The sequence below is a fragment of the Eptatretus burgeri genome, chromosome 4 (assembly GCF_056783735.1).
Source record: "Eptatretus burgeri isolate ZD-2024b chromosome 4, Ebu_testis_v1, whole genome shotgun sequence".
NCBI classification, from domain to species: Eukaryota; Metazoa; Chordata; class Myxini; order Myxiniformes; family Myxinidae; genus Eptatretus; species Eptatretus burgeri.
In genome coordinates this window covers 121,766,104-121,781,105 of record NC_140964.1, presented here as the reverse complement: position 1 = coordinate 121,781,105, position 15,002 = coordinate 121,766,104, and the positions used below count along the sequence as shown (strand labels likewise).

At 40.9% G+C, this 15,002-nt stretch overlaps 1 protein-coding gene across 8 annotated transcripts in view; it reads right to left on the bottom strand.

Moving 5' to 3' along the window:
• Nucleotides 1–4,837: 4,837 nt before the first annotated feature.
• The window catches only part of LOC147029000 (uncharacterized), a 335,824-nt gene continuing 325,659 nt past the window's right edge, over nt 4,838–15,002 (bottom strand). For all 8 annotated transcript variants that reach the window (XM_085879912.1, XM_085879913.1, XM_085879915.1 and 5 more), the window contains 6 exons: nt 13,508–13,704; nt 13,277–13,391; nt 12,978–13,109; nt 12,613–12,792; nt 10,033–10,113; nt 4,838–7,749 (listed from right to left, as the gene is read on the bottom strand). In XM_085879912.1, coding sequence (XP_085736038.1) covers nt 5,902–7,749; nt 10,033–10,113; nt 12,613–12,792; nt 12,978–13,109; nt 13,277–13,391; nt 13,508–13,704 — 2,553 coding nt within the window. In that variant the 3' untranslated portion in view covers nt 4,838–5,901. The remainder of the gene's footprint in view (nt 7,750–10,032; nt 10,114–12,612; nt 12,793–12,977; nt 13,110–13,276; nt 13,392–13,507; nt 13,705–15,002) is intronic.

The window sequence follows — 15,002 nt, the reverse complement described above, 5'->3', positions numbered from 1 at the left end:
CTTCAATAAATGGAGGAGAGTGAAAGCATTTCTCAGAATTCTTTGTTTTCAAAATTAAGATTCAAATGCATATGTTGCTAACGAAAAAAGTTTTCACACTCTGTTAGAATTTTTCTCATAAATAAATGAGTTGTCTCAAATTTAAAAAGAAAACCAGCAATAAAAATATCTCATATGTTAAAAGTAAAAATAATAGGGTGACACAAAAAGGGATATGTTCGGTGTGTGGCTCTTAACAGAGTAAATTGATCTCCAAACAAAAACGTGAGGAAGATATACAAAAGTTTTTAATCGGGGAGTAAATTTACAACTGGAATATCAGGGGAAATGCATCTACCAAGGTATTCTTCCTGTGGTCCAAGAACAAACTTGGATAAAAGATAAGATGAGGCTAACAATCCTAAACCTTGGTCTAAACCTTTAAATAGGGTTGATAAAGTGTGTATGAAACACGATAGTGATTCTGGAAAGAGCATGATGTTGGAAGAAAAACACGAAGCGGATCAAGAAATGTTGTATAATTTGTCTGATACAAAATCCAACCTTGAGAGAAAAAGATGATAGGTTCATCGTGAAGAAGATAAGTGCTAAATTGAGATTTGGACTTGGTTACCAAAAAAAACCTATTAATCTCTGATAATGTCATTAAGATTGAAGAGCAATTAGCTGATTAATTACATAACCAATAATCACAAAGTTTAAAAGAAGGAAGGTTTATTCCAAAGAAGTTGATTATAGCTGGTCCGCTGACTGAACCAAATAATGATAAGGGGTGCAAGTATGCTTTAACTGTTATTGATTTGAGGAGTAGATATGCAGGGGTTGTTCCTTTGAAAAACAAAGGTGGTAATACTCTTATGTTAGCCTTCCAACAGATTTTTAATAAAAGCAAGAGAAAACCTGTAAAAAATTGTGGAGTGATGAGGGAACAGAGTTCAACATTTAATCGCACTTTAAAAGAGAGATTATATATAAAAAAAATCACTCAACTCGGTTCTCAACAATGGTTATCTTTAATTCATTTTAGATAATTACAACAACATGATCAATTCCTCAACAAAATCAAAGCCATCAGAAACATTTACAAAATTAGAATATGAAAGGGAGATTAATCTGAGAAATCCAAAGTTTAAGATTGGTGATGTGGTAAGAATATATCGGTGGAAATCGCACTGTAAAATAGGTTATACTAAGCGATGAACAAATTAACTTTTCAAAATTGTTGATGTCATGAATAGTTTATTGGACTTATAAATTATATGATTTAAAAGGAAGAGAGATTCTAGGTTCATTTTATTTACAAGAACTACAAAAGGCAAAGTTGATAAATAAATATATTCACTCCACCCTCACAGTTCACATCGATACACCATAATCCACATCCATACTCCCTCGGACAATGATTAATTTATTAGTTTTCCACACACAATGCGTTTGTTTATTTTAAAAATTCACTCCACCCTGTTCTTTGTCTCCACCCACACAAGCCACACCCATATACCCCCATCATCCCCTCCCCTTGTGTGCCCCCCCCACCCTTGACCCACCCCTCCCCCATCCCACCCTTCCCTACACATGCACGGGGAGGGGCAGAGGGTGGGATGGGGGAGAGGGTGGGTCGTTGATGAGGGCACACTTCCCCTTTCTTTTCTTCTCGTAATTTAAAATTAAATAATTATAAACCAAATAGATATACAGTGCTCCCTCACCCATCACGGTTAATGCATTCCAGACCCACCCGCGATAGGTGAAAATCCGCGAAGTAGAAACCACATATTAATTTAATTATTTAAATATATTTAAACACATTTTAAACGTATTTTAAACCATTATACAGCATCCACAAACTCTTATTAACCTTCCCCACACACATTTAATCAGCTATTTAAAAAAAAAAATTTTTTTCATCGGAAATGCGACTTCATGGGGCTGCAAAGCCTAAGACCAAAAATCATTAAAAAATACTATATTGTACTATAAAATATAAAAAAAACGTATTATGGGTACTGACCTATGAAGATATGACGATGATGATGATAGCTGTGCAGTACTGATGACGATGAAGATGACGATGATGAGATGAATGTAGTACTGCATAGCCAAGAAGAGCATTAAATCTCTTCTGCTGGAGGTGCCTCTTCATCAGGCACCTCTTCATTGAAAACCCGCAATGTAGTGAAGCCGCGAAAAGTGAACCGCGATATAGCGAGGGAGCACTGCAATTAATACATGTACTTAAAACAAACAATATATTACACATTAAAATATCTACAACAGATTTTATTATATGTTTGTTCGAGTGAGAGAGTGAGGGGTTTTGAATCATCTGAGTGCTTCTTTCCTGTTTTAAAAAAAAAAAAACACATATATTATATGACACACCTATGAATACCTAAGGAGGTGCCGGAGTATATCGTATTGTCAATAAATAAATAAATCCTCACTCATATATTAGTTTCAGTCAGAGAGATGAATAATTAATTACCTGGGGTAGTCTCTGATGATTGTTTGGAACAAGCGGCAACATATCTGCGCTTTCTTCGTGATTGACACTGTAAAAACAGCAAACACGGAGTTTGAGAGAATAACAGTGTGTTGGAGGAAACAGGCAGTCTCATTTAGCATCATCGTATTATTTTATGTATAATACCTTTCACGTAAATCTTCAAAGAACATTGAAACATTGGGTAAATTCTGTGATGTCCATCTTGGAGGGATGTTATCGATACATATATTAATGTCGTTGTGAAATTCTTGAAGCATGAACTGAATTTCTGTCACAACGTCATTCAGAGCTTTCCATTCCTTGTGGAGATCATTAGCATAATGACCCACCTCGTCTCTGAGTGAGTTTTGAAATGCTAGAATAAAAAGGAAAATAAAATAATTAGTTATACAATTAATCATGTACAATACAAATGAAGACCAATTACTGCACCATAGTTCCAAGAAGGAAGCCAGACCGAACAATACACACACACCCTCCGCCATATAACACACACACACACACACACACACACACACACACACACACACACACACACACACACACACACACACACACACACACACACACACACACTTTTGAGGAATTTATTTGTTGAGGAATTAATCATATAAATGGCATTCATTAAGTTTAATATTGTATGTAACTTACCAATGTTGTGATGGGTCGTTATATTCTTCATCAGAGGAAAGATTGGAAATGAGCAAGTTCTCGCTCATCTCCGTTGGGTCAATATGGTTTTTCAGTGAGAGAAACACAGTCTGGCAGTATTTTCCCAAAATACTGGGTGAGGTGAAAAAGCAGGAAAACGAACAATGAAGTCTGTCCGACTCAACTTGGGAATTTTCGCCAACAGTCATTAATCTGAAAATGACATGCTCAGAGGAGAGCCTTGAGAGAGCTACGTCATTTTTTCATTCTGCTCAACAAAGATATTTCAACGAAGAACCAAGTTCAGGTAATACTCGATGGTAATGTGTGAGAAGAAAATCACTTTATTCCGAAAAATAAAACACAAACAAATATTTATAAGATCTCTATTTGACTACTAAATTTGGTTAAAGAAATGATCATATGAAAGGAAGGCGAAGCTCAACCCCACAGGGAAGTAGTGTCGAAAGGGAGGTGTTTGACAAAGTAATGTGTTCCAGTTTGAAAAGGAGAAATATGAGTGAGCGTAAGCGAGCAAATATTGTGACTTTGAGAAATGGGACACATGACTGTGTCAAACCTTCCCTTTCGACACTATTCTGGGGGCATTGCAGATTATATTTGCGCAATTTTCTTGATTTTCCAAGAGTTTCAAGAAATGGACAAGTTTTCCAGGACAGGAAAATGCTTATTCATTTTTCCATGAATTTTAAGGGACTGAGAACCATGATAAACCCAGTATTGCTACAGGTATTGTATTTCTGTGGCTTGAACATCTGAGCATCTTCATATAGCCAGCACCATCCAACTAAGACAAACCAGATGAGTAAAATCACGATTCCAACTGGAGTCGAAGAAGTTGAAATTCACATGAAAGATATTACTCGTACTGTTCAGTACAAATAAGCTTCACAGAAAATCATACCACTCCATTTGGAACTGGAAGTGTCAGCAATCATGATTTGAAGAGATCTGGAACCATGTTTTACATGCTTGCAATCACACAAGTGTCGTTTGATTATCTCAATCACCGAAAAGTATGTGCTGGCAAGCCGGGAAACTAGTGGGGAGCGTGGGTGCAGAGAGGACCACACAGGTTCGGCCTTGTATGAGCTACAGGGGCTTACTCCTGTTATCTTGACTCATTCCATCATCAGTTATTTTCACATCATCTTTCCAACCATTTTACTTTGCTATTTTGCTTCCCTCCATATCCCTCTCTTTCCTTGTCCCCCTCCCACTCTTTTGCTTGTTGGCTTGGATAAAACAAAGCATAGGGCAGTGTTCTGTTTATCTTATAATCCTAACTTGGGTACTGCACACACCCTGTTGTGCACCAGGGGAAAAAGGGACCTGGTGATTTATCATGGTCTCCCATTGACAATTTTTTTCTATTAAATCTTAATGCTACAGTCATACCTTGTGGAGGCATCCTATTTTCCAGCCATTACAACAAATTTGCATATCAGCAAAAATACGCAGGAACCCTTCCCAAGGGGCAATACCAGATCAAACCACTCAGTGACCTGGCCCTGAAGCCTTGTTTTAAGGTGTGGAATAAAATTGTGTGATCCTTGTGTCCTGGGTACATTAAAATATCAGCTATCATTTACATTTAATATAATTTGTAGCTTTAGACATTGCAGGCGATGAATAAAAAAGTGGGTTGTTGAGGCAAAATAATTTGGAGTTGCACTTTATTTATGTAAAAATGAACTTTGCATAGATATCACCTCAAGAAGCCTATAATACAATGTAAAGCTGTACAGACCATCACCTGTTCAGACAAATACATACAAGTTTAACAAATCAATAATACCAAGCCTTCTATACAGATTTCAACACAAGAAGGTACATCAAGTAATCAGGGTTCGTTGTTTCAAGTAGAAGAGATCAGAAAATGCAGGGCACAATTAACTGGCTATTAAAAGAAGATTATCCCAAGGAAAATATCATGTGACCTCTCCAGAATGCTCATGCCCCAATCACAGCAGCAGTGGAAATGTAAAGAACGCAGCAACATTCAAAACACAAGAAAGGACTCTCGACCTGTGGTCTTCATGAGGGAATGATTTGCTCTGTGTAAGATTAGAACGGCATTGGCTCAAGAGATCTACAACTCAAAGTTCAAAAGACGATACTCTGCGCGATTGGCCAAGTCCTTCTCCCTGGCTTGTGATTCAAAAGAAGATGCTTTGCAATTGGCAGTAGTACGATTTTATAATTGTCTATCAGACTATTGATAACTGGGGAGGGAGGAAGAGAGGGTGACAAGGACAATCATATGATTCAAAAACACCATCGAGCCTGAAGCGTCACTGAGTGATGTCAATCTGAGCCCGTGCCTCAGAGATGGCAATCTGAGCCCGTTCCTCAAAGATGGAAATCTGAGCCCGTGCCTCAAAGATGGCAATCTGAGCCCGTGCCTCAAAGATGGCAATCTGAGCCCGTGCCTCAAAGATGGCAATCTGAGCCCGTGCCTCAAAGATGGCAATCTGAGCTCATGCCTCAAAGATGGCAATCTGAGCCCATGCCTCAAAGATGTCAATCTGAGCCCATGCCTCAAAGATGTCAATCTGAGCCCATGCCTTAAAGATGTCAATCTGAGCCCATGCTTCAAAGATGGCAATTTGAGTCCGTGCTTCAAACGTGGCAATCTGAGCCTATGCCTCAGAGAGTAATGAAAATAAGCACCCAATCTATGGAGCATAATTATATAACAGTGAGGCAGCCAGAATGCAAGGTTAGTCCCAATCATTTGATGGCCTGGCTGAACGACGTCGTATTGCCTGCCGTGTTACCCGTTTAGTTGGGCTAAGTCCAGAAGCATCACACGCTCTCCCCGGAGTGCTTGATCCCTCAGATTTCTGACCAAATGAAAGTACACGCCGAGCACGCTCTTGCCGTTTTAACGGGGGTGGCACTGTCCGCGTGGGCGACTGGCAGAGTACAGAAAGGCGCAGACTTGCACGAGTTATAACAGGGCTGCTTGGCCGTTCGGATGATGTAGATGATGCTGCCTCTGCTTTACTAGCTCCAGAAGACTGTGCCTCTTGGCGTCCAAGCTTCACTGGAGGTTCACCATCCAATTTCTGTTTATATATATTTTTTCGTCGCAAACTTCTCATAATCTGGCCTTGTCTTCTCATTATTGAGTCAGTACACAATTCCCTCCTAGCTTTTTCAGAATCATGTTGTGTCCCTTGGTTTACAACCATGTCTTTGCCATGGTGTTGTATGGATAGGGTACCTTTTGACTTTTTGCTTCGTTCTACAACTCTCTCAACTCTTTTAGCCTTCCTGCGCCTTCCTGTGACAAATGTTCCTCGTCGAGAATGGCAGGGCATGTTGAGCAACCTCTCTAAAGCCAAGACCCGTTTGCTAGATCTCGTCCGAACTGGGCTGCTGCCACTTGGCAGTCTACGTCCAATTCGATGACCACGAGCCAATATTTGCAGTTTGCCTCTCCTGTTTCCATTTTCCTTTTTGACATCATCCGATATACCTTTTAAGGAGTCAGCTGCAGGTGCTGCAGGTTCTTCATGCTCTTTGACATCTTCAGAAATATAAATTCGAGGCTTCTTCAGTGGTGGCTCTTCAGTAGTGGTCTCCATGTCTGTGAGTTTATTTTTCCCTGGAGAACTCGCTGGATGCTCATTTACACTTGTATCGCATTCATTCTGGAGTAACTTGTTTCTGAATTCCATTGATTCATCCAGTGCTGCCACTGAAGAAGTGATGTTTAAGCTCTCTACTGAACTGTCGATATGATCTTGTATTTTACTGTTGCTTATCAGTGTGTCTGAGAAAAGTTGTGATGGAATTGTGGTTGGCTCATCTTCTAAACAGCTCGGTGTTTCATCCTTTCCAACAACCGCATCATCGCTTTTCTCACCAATGTCTGCAGGCTCCTCATGATAGTCTTTGGGTTCAACACTTTGTGGAGATTCAGAAATGGGTAGTGGAATTGGATTAATCTTGGCGATCCTCAGCACATGTAATCCCCCTGGGTCTTGTTCCACTGGGCTATGCCTTGAAGGCGTAACATTTTCCTCAATCGGTTCAACATTTTCGTCAATCGGTTCAACATTTTCGTCAATCGGTTCAACATTTTCGTCAATCGGTTCAACATTTTCCTCAATCGGTTCAACATTTTCCTCAATCGGTTCAACATTTTCGCTTTGCTGTGGGAGGAGTGAGGTCATAGAACTTCTTTCAAACATTTGCTCTTGATAATCTGCAGAAGGCACCTGTTCTTCCTGCGCATTGTCGGTGCTTGCTTCAAATTTCTGAGAGTGCTCGATAACATCTGAAGGCTTTCTGCTGCAATCATGGTATTTTAAAGGTGACGTGTCAATAACTTTGGTTGTCGCTGCAGGATCCGCATCAATGCCAGAAGTATCCAGTTTTGGGCTGTGGATAACACTGTGTAATTGGTCCGTTGTTTTCTGCATGTGCCTTTCCCGCAGCATGAACTCTTCAGTCTCCTCTCGGCTCTGGGTAATGTCATCGGCACATCCCAGATTTCCACTTTCGGTGAATGCTGAAGGTCTCGCTGCATGGCTTTCCTTTTTTGCTGCATTGCTGGTATCCTGCATGGAAAAATGTTCACTTAAGAATATGCATTCAAGGCCACAGACGTCTCGGGTTTACAATAATGCCAGCTTCTTGCACTCTCACGTACCCACAACTATTTCACTCTGAATCCTTTTTGAAGTCCACATTACATCAACTCTGAATAGTTTTATCAGCAACACAGTCCAGATGTTTAAAAATGGCTATAAATATAAATATTCATATCTCAAAATGCAGCGGGCACTCTTTGCAAGGAAAACTAAAGAAGTTCAACAGGTACACAAATATGAAGCTATAAAATTTGATCAATAAACCAAGTGAAAAGAGACTGCAAAATCATGAGTAGGCATTTACTGCACTATGAGGCAGAGGTTACACCTGGTTCTATTTAGAGTATTGAACTGCATCATGCAGAACAGGAAACTAAATACTTCCTGAGTTGCACATTGAAACAAAAAACAGTTCAGGGTAGGATTTCGTTTTCTCGACAGAGAAAATAAATGATAAACTGGAATGGCACTTTTCGACGTCGTGCCATCGACAGATATGCCTCCATCCACATTATTACATCACTATAATACTTGTACCAAATTTTATTTAAATCCCTGAAAGCAGATTCAAAAAATAAATAACTCTGACTGCCAGACCATGCATCCGATCAGATTGAAATTTAAAACCTATCTTCCCCATCACTACGAGATAATAATTGTGAAGTTTCGCATCAATCGATGAAAGAAAAATAATTTTAAAAAGATTTTTGTTCAATCCAATATAGGCTGGCAGATCATGTGACCTATTAATAATTTGTGAACACTGGTATCCCCCCAAGGCTTGGGGAACATGTGGGTGAAGTTTCCCCTCGATCTCTCCAACCATTATGCAGAAGAAGGTGTTTAAAGGTTTATTCTTCAAAACAAAAAAATCAGAGCTGCCAAACCACGTGACCTATGATGTCATTGGTGGCGAACCTTTTGTTGCTCATGGATAGGCGATCATACCTGTAAAGTTTTGCCTAATCTATTCAGCCGTTTCAGAGAAGAAGATTCTTGAAGGCTTTTATGATGAAAAATAAAAAATAACAAGTGAAATCCTTCAATACAGCACGTGTAGTGAAGCAAATGAGTACACTAATGTTAAAATATGCAATTCATGCTTTTTCAGTTGAAAAACAATTAAAAAGCGTACTTAATATTTGAAATGTAAAAATCTTGTTATTATTGTGATAATCACCTTTATATATAACAGAAGGAATGAAATCGTTTGATACAGCGTGGCAGGGGCCGCAAAAGAATGATGGCATAAGAAGAACTTAGCTTTCAGCGTTCGGCGATCGGCGCGAAATGCGATCGTGGGCGGAAATGACGTCTTTCGGCGCGAAATGCGATGGTGGGCGGAAATGAAGTCTTTCGGCGAGAAATGCGATGGTGGGCGGAAATGACGTCTTTCGGCGCGAAATGCGATGATGGTGGGCGGAAATGACGTCTTTCGGCACGAAATGCGATGGTGGGCGGAAATGACGTTTTGCGGTCGTTCGTACATGAGAGGGGCGCGTTTCTTGCTTTTTCTCCGTCAAGCAATAAATTCAATGGTTTTCACATGTATAACACGTTAGTTTCACAAATTTCTATTGAAATACTCGGGTATTTCCGTCAATTGTCACCATTTCGGTCGAGGTTACGCACTGCATCTACTGTACGGCCGTCATTGGCTGTCACAGGCATGTGGGGGAGGGGGGGACATCGGGACACCGGAGACGTGGTAGACACCGGGGACATTTCAAACTCGGTGCAATTGTATACAGCACACGCGCTGTAAAAAGGCTGCCGAACCACTTGACCGATAACATCACCCCGCCCCCCCCATACAATTTAGCCCGAGATGACCTTCAAAATTTTTCATGCTGATTGGACAAAGCGCTCGATGCATGCAATTATGACGTCATAACTAAGCCACCTATGACATAAGAAAAAATCCACGCATTTCCCATGGGGATTACTTGACATGTGCCAAGTTTCAATTTTTCCCATGGAACAGTTTTGTAGACACAGTGGTGCCAAGTTTTTTCTTTTTTCCAACAGAGCTGCCACACCACATGACCAATGATGGCATAATTATCATGAAAACATTCTACATGAGTAGTCGCACCGATGGTGAAAATTTGTCAATTGGATAAGCGGTTGCAGAGAAAACAGAAAATGAGCATGGAGGGACGGACAACACAAAAACATAACGCCATCATGTCAGTGGAGGCAAAAAATGAATCGTCATTTGGCGAACGCAAATGAAGTTGAAACCCTTACCCGAGCTTTTTGTGACTCATCTGCATCTGGTGCTAGTGAATTCTCCAATAACTTTAATGCATACCGCTCAATGGGCGTGAGCTGTAGTGAAAGACAACGAGCAGTCGTTACGGCATCATTTAAAATGGGAAAATGCAAACTTTTCAGAAACAAGTAGATTACAAAACATGATATAACAAATCTCGAGGCAGAACGCTCAAACCAATGTCAGATCTCCTTCTCTGGCAGATGGCAAATAGATGCGCACTGATCATGGGATTCCTGGAAAACCTTCCGAGGCCACGAGTTTACACTGTTGGTGTCATCTAGAATGCTCCTTGTCTGTCTGTAAAGTTCCCTGAAGCCCCTCACTTCCCCTTTCACTTTTTTTCTCTCATGCATAACAACAAAACAAAACAAGAATTTTACTTGAGCCAATCATCTGGAGTCAGTGGAGAGCCAGGCAATTCAATCATTCCTTTGCCAACATCCAAGGTTTTCATTCCAACTTCAACCTTACCCACCATCCGGTGAAATCATATAATCCAGATCTCCTGTTCCTAACTGAGATTGAGATTGCTGAACCCATCTCCACCCCCCCCCCCAGTGCCTTGGGTACATCCTCTACCAGTTTCCACTATAACTGGCATTTGCATCTAGTCCATTTCAACATCTCTGCTACTTGCATTCCATGTTTTGATCGTTCCAACCCTGATTTTCTACTTTTCTGACTCGGTCTCCATCCTCAATTTCAATAAACTGATCTGCCTTCGCGACCGCTCTCCAAACTCTGACAATCACATGCAGCTCTTTGACTGCATTAAGCAAATCGAACAATCCGCTCAATCTTCCATAATAATTCTTGGGGATTCCAACATTCATAACTCTTCATGGCTTTTCTACTCTACCATGCCTGGTGTTGGCTTAATGGTTAGAGTGGTGGGCTTGGGATCCTTGGATCCTGAGTTCAAATCCCGCTCAGCTGCTGAATTAATACCAGGTGGGATTAACTCGACCTGTCATCCTTCCGAGGTCGGCAAAATGAGTGCCAGCATGCAAGTAAACTGTGTCGGAGTGGCGACCCGTCCAAGATTGTGCCCAATAGCCAAGGAGACTGCTAAAACAGCACCAACGCTCTGAACAGAGTATGGTCCCGATCTTCTCTTCCACTCTACATGTACTGACCAGGCTGGGACAGAAGCCGAAGCTTCAGCTCTCCTGAATGACCTCTGCCAACTCATATCTGAACCCAACCGCATCCATGACTGCTCCTCCAATACTTTCAAAACTATGAATAATTTTCTCATTTCCAAACCTCATGTTTGCACTAGTATCCTTGCTACTACACCTGCTGGATTATCTGACCATTGCCTCATTAACATTTGGTTATCTTGCAGCAGTATCAGGATTATCAGTCTACCTACTGCATCCTTTGGCATTAAAACTCCACCAACTGAGATTAGGTCGCCAATTTTTGCTGACTATCCCTGCTGAGACTCTGTTTCACCACTGTTCCTTCGACTATAGCAGGCCAAATCACTAAAATCATCCTTCCAGGTATGTCTCCTCACATAGCACTCATTCAAATGCAGAAAAACATTGTCTCCCAAGTGGTTCTCCTATCATTGTACTTCCTCAGTTTCCTTCAAAAAACACCTCTTCAAAGCCTGGAAAGCATCAACTTCAGATCATAGTGTTAATGCTTATGTGGCTGCCTGAAACAATTGCAAGTGCATAATCTCCACAGATATTGCCACATTTCTCCAACAGACTTTATCCAACTCCTGCTTTTCTTCAATCCAACCCCCCTGTGCCTGTCATCAAATTTTCCAATCGCAAAATTTGCCAGATTCACCAACCTATCCAATGGTTTGGATGGCATTCCTGCTATTGTCTTAAAATGCTACACTGCTGATTTATTCAAGCTCCTATTTTCTCAATGATTTCTCCTATTTTCTCCATGCTTTTCAACCTCTCTTACTGCACCAATATTTATCCAACCTCCTGGAAGTACACCTGTGTCTGTTTGCACACCCCCATCCCCTCAGATATATTGCTGAAGAAGGGTGATTCCTCCAAATGCCTTGAACTCCAATATCTCCAAAGTCAGGAAGTCTTTTCTCAATAAACAACTTTTAACCCACCTCAAATCCTGCTGTCTCCTCAATGACCAGCAATATGGCTTCTGCAAAGCCAGGTCCACTGGTGACCTCCTGGCTTACATCATCAATGAATTGTCTTAAGCTCTTGAGCACTTCAGAGAAAATGGAGTTGTTGTGCTGGACAAGAGCAAAGCCTTTGACTGGGTCTGGCACAAAGGGCTTCTAAGCAAAGCTTCCAAATGTATTATACATATTTTTTGGTCCCATTTCACAATGGATAAGAATCACTAAAAAAAATTGAGGATCTGGATCTGGATCTTCACCAAAATCGAATCAGTTTGTCCTCACACACCCAACCTGTCCAACAAATTTCGTCTGAATCTGTCCTCAACCTTTTGATATATCCTGCTCACAGACACACAAAGAGAGGTGAAAACATAACGTCCATCCACTATCGATGGTGGAGAAAATAAAATGTCTGGAATAGTTGAAGCCAAACCTGCTCCACCAATGCATTAATCTCCTCCTCAGCCTTGGATGGCTCTTCATCCTCACGCACTTCACCATCGTCTCCCTCCTCTGTTGCCACCTCGCTGAACTCTGCAAGTTCTGCCACTTGCTCAGCCTTCGCCAGGTTTGCTGCTTTTGTGTCTTCTTCATCTTCTGCACGGCCCAGTGCCTGAAGTGTTTAAAATGGACTGTAAGTTGGGCCAGGATTCAAACTATGGCTCATTGTTGTCAGGTCAAATGGCAAATGAGGGGAAAAAAACAAACCAGTTTAGATGTGTCACAAAGTGGCATTGGGTACTGAATAATTTGTTATGAAACAAGGAAAGTATTTGAAGAGGCGAAAGCAAGTGTAACCTGTTCAAATATGTTGTCTCGTGAAGGATTTCCATCATCATCGCCATGTAAAGGCTGAGCAGCAGACGCAACACCAGCAGCCTCCTGCCGTGAAATTTCCTCTGGGTTCTCAAACAATTCCCGGATAGTTTGCTGAGATGGTTAAAGAAACAAGGTTTGCGTGAGTACTTGTGAAATAAGAAGATATGGAAGCACACAGCCATGTGCATGAACTTAAAGGTATACGTGTGGAAATGGATGAGCAGCAGTGTAATTTTTCTATTTTGCAAATAAGCAGTTAATTGTTGTTAATTGCAAACCTGCTTGAAGTATGCTGTGGTGAAATTTCCACCCTCAATGGCCACGTCTCCCAGCATTCTCTTCTGGTTGGCCTTCTTCAGGATGTTCTCTTCCACTGTACGCTCACCAATCAGTCTGTGTGGAGTCAAGTAAATGTTTGTCGGAAAAACAGAAGTTGCAAATAGTGGAGTTCAATATTGGGGGATCATACACGATAAGTGAAGACAGTGGCCTGTGGGAAAACAACATACCGATAAATGTGAACATCACGTGTCTGCCCAATTCGGTGGCAGCGATCTTGCGCCTGGGCATCCATAGTCGGGTTCCAATCGCTGTCATAAAAGACAACTGTATCAGCACCAGTCAAGTTCACACCAACACCACCGCTCCTTGTTGACAGGATGAAACAGAAGATTCTGGGGTCTGCGTTGAATAGATCCATGAGGGCCTGTCCAGAGCAATGGGGGGGGGGGGGAGGGAGGTTAAAAAACATACACGATTGATCAAATCAAATTATCTTCTGCAAGAGGCTGTTGAATTCACATTGATACGAATCATATTTACAGAGCTGATGGTTGAAAATAAAATAGGAAACCCGATTCAGCGAGATTTCTGAGGGAGGACAGGCTTGCGTATTGCATGAGAGAAGTAAATAGTTTTGTTTGTTTTGAAAATAATTGATGTATTGTGGGTCAAAGTGTGGTTAAATTATACAGGTTGCTTCAAAAGTCCAGAATCACAGGAGATGTTTTTATTTAAAAAAAAAAAAATTTTTTGAACATTAACCTACAGAATTGCCCCACGTAGTCCAGATTTAATGCAAGTTGACTTTACTTGTTTATTTATTTATTTATTTATTTATTTTGGGACACCTGAAATCAGTGGTTTATACCACGAGACCATATACTTTCGAAGATATAATGAATTAATTCAGAAACGAATGCATTAAAATTGATGTGCCAATGTTAAGAAACGTTCAAAGAAACCTTCAGGCAAGAACTGATATGTGCATGTTTGCATGTTGCTCACAATCCAATATAATGTGTGTGAAATCCGATGTAATAATATGCTTATTACTTCTGCACCAAATGTGGGTGGAGGATATGTTTTTCACCTGTGTCTGTTTGTCTGTCTGTGAACAGGATATCTCAAAAACGTTATGGATGGATTCGGAGAAAACTTGGTGGACAGGTCGGATGTGTGACAAGGAAAAATGCATTTGATTTTGGAGAAGACCCAGATAAGGATCTGGACACGAGAAGTTTTTATTTTTTTTTTTAACTTTGCAAGTGATTCTTCACCATTGAGAGATCAAACCAAAAAACGATCGAAAGCATGATATTTCAAAAAGTTGTGGACAAGTTATGACAAAACGAGGTGGATGAATTAGGTGACGAGAACAAGCCGATTCCATTTTGATTCAGGTCCGGATCCAGATCCGGCTTCTCATTGAGATACAAAACAAACTGTTGAGCCTGGCGGAGGTCTGCGCTCACTGAGTGCCATTCCAGTTACCTCCACCACTGAAGGTGGATGGAGGTTATGTTTTCACCCCTGTCTGTCTACCTGCCAGTCTATGATCAAGGAACGACTTGATTTCAATTGAATGTTATATTTTGAACACTGCAGAACAGAAATCGGAACATAAACCTGCAGTTTAGCAGTACCTTGGGCTCTAAATTTGGCAAATTGTACAGTCTTGGCCCGATCGTGCATGAGCACAGAGGAGTCAGGCAATTGTTTTTA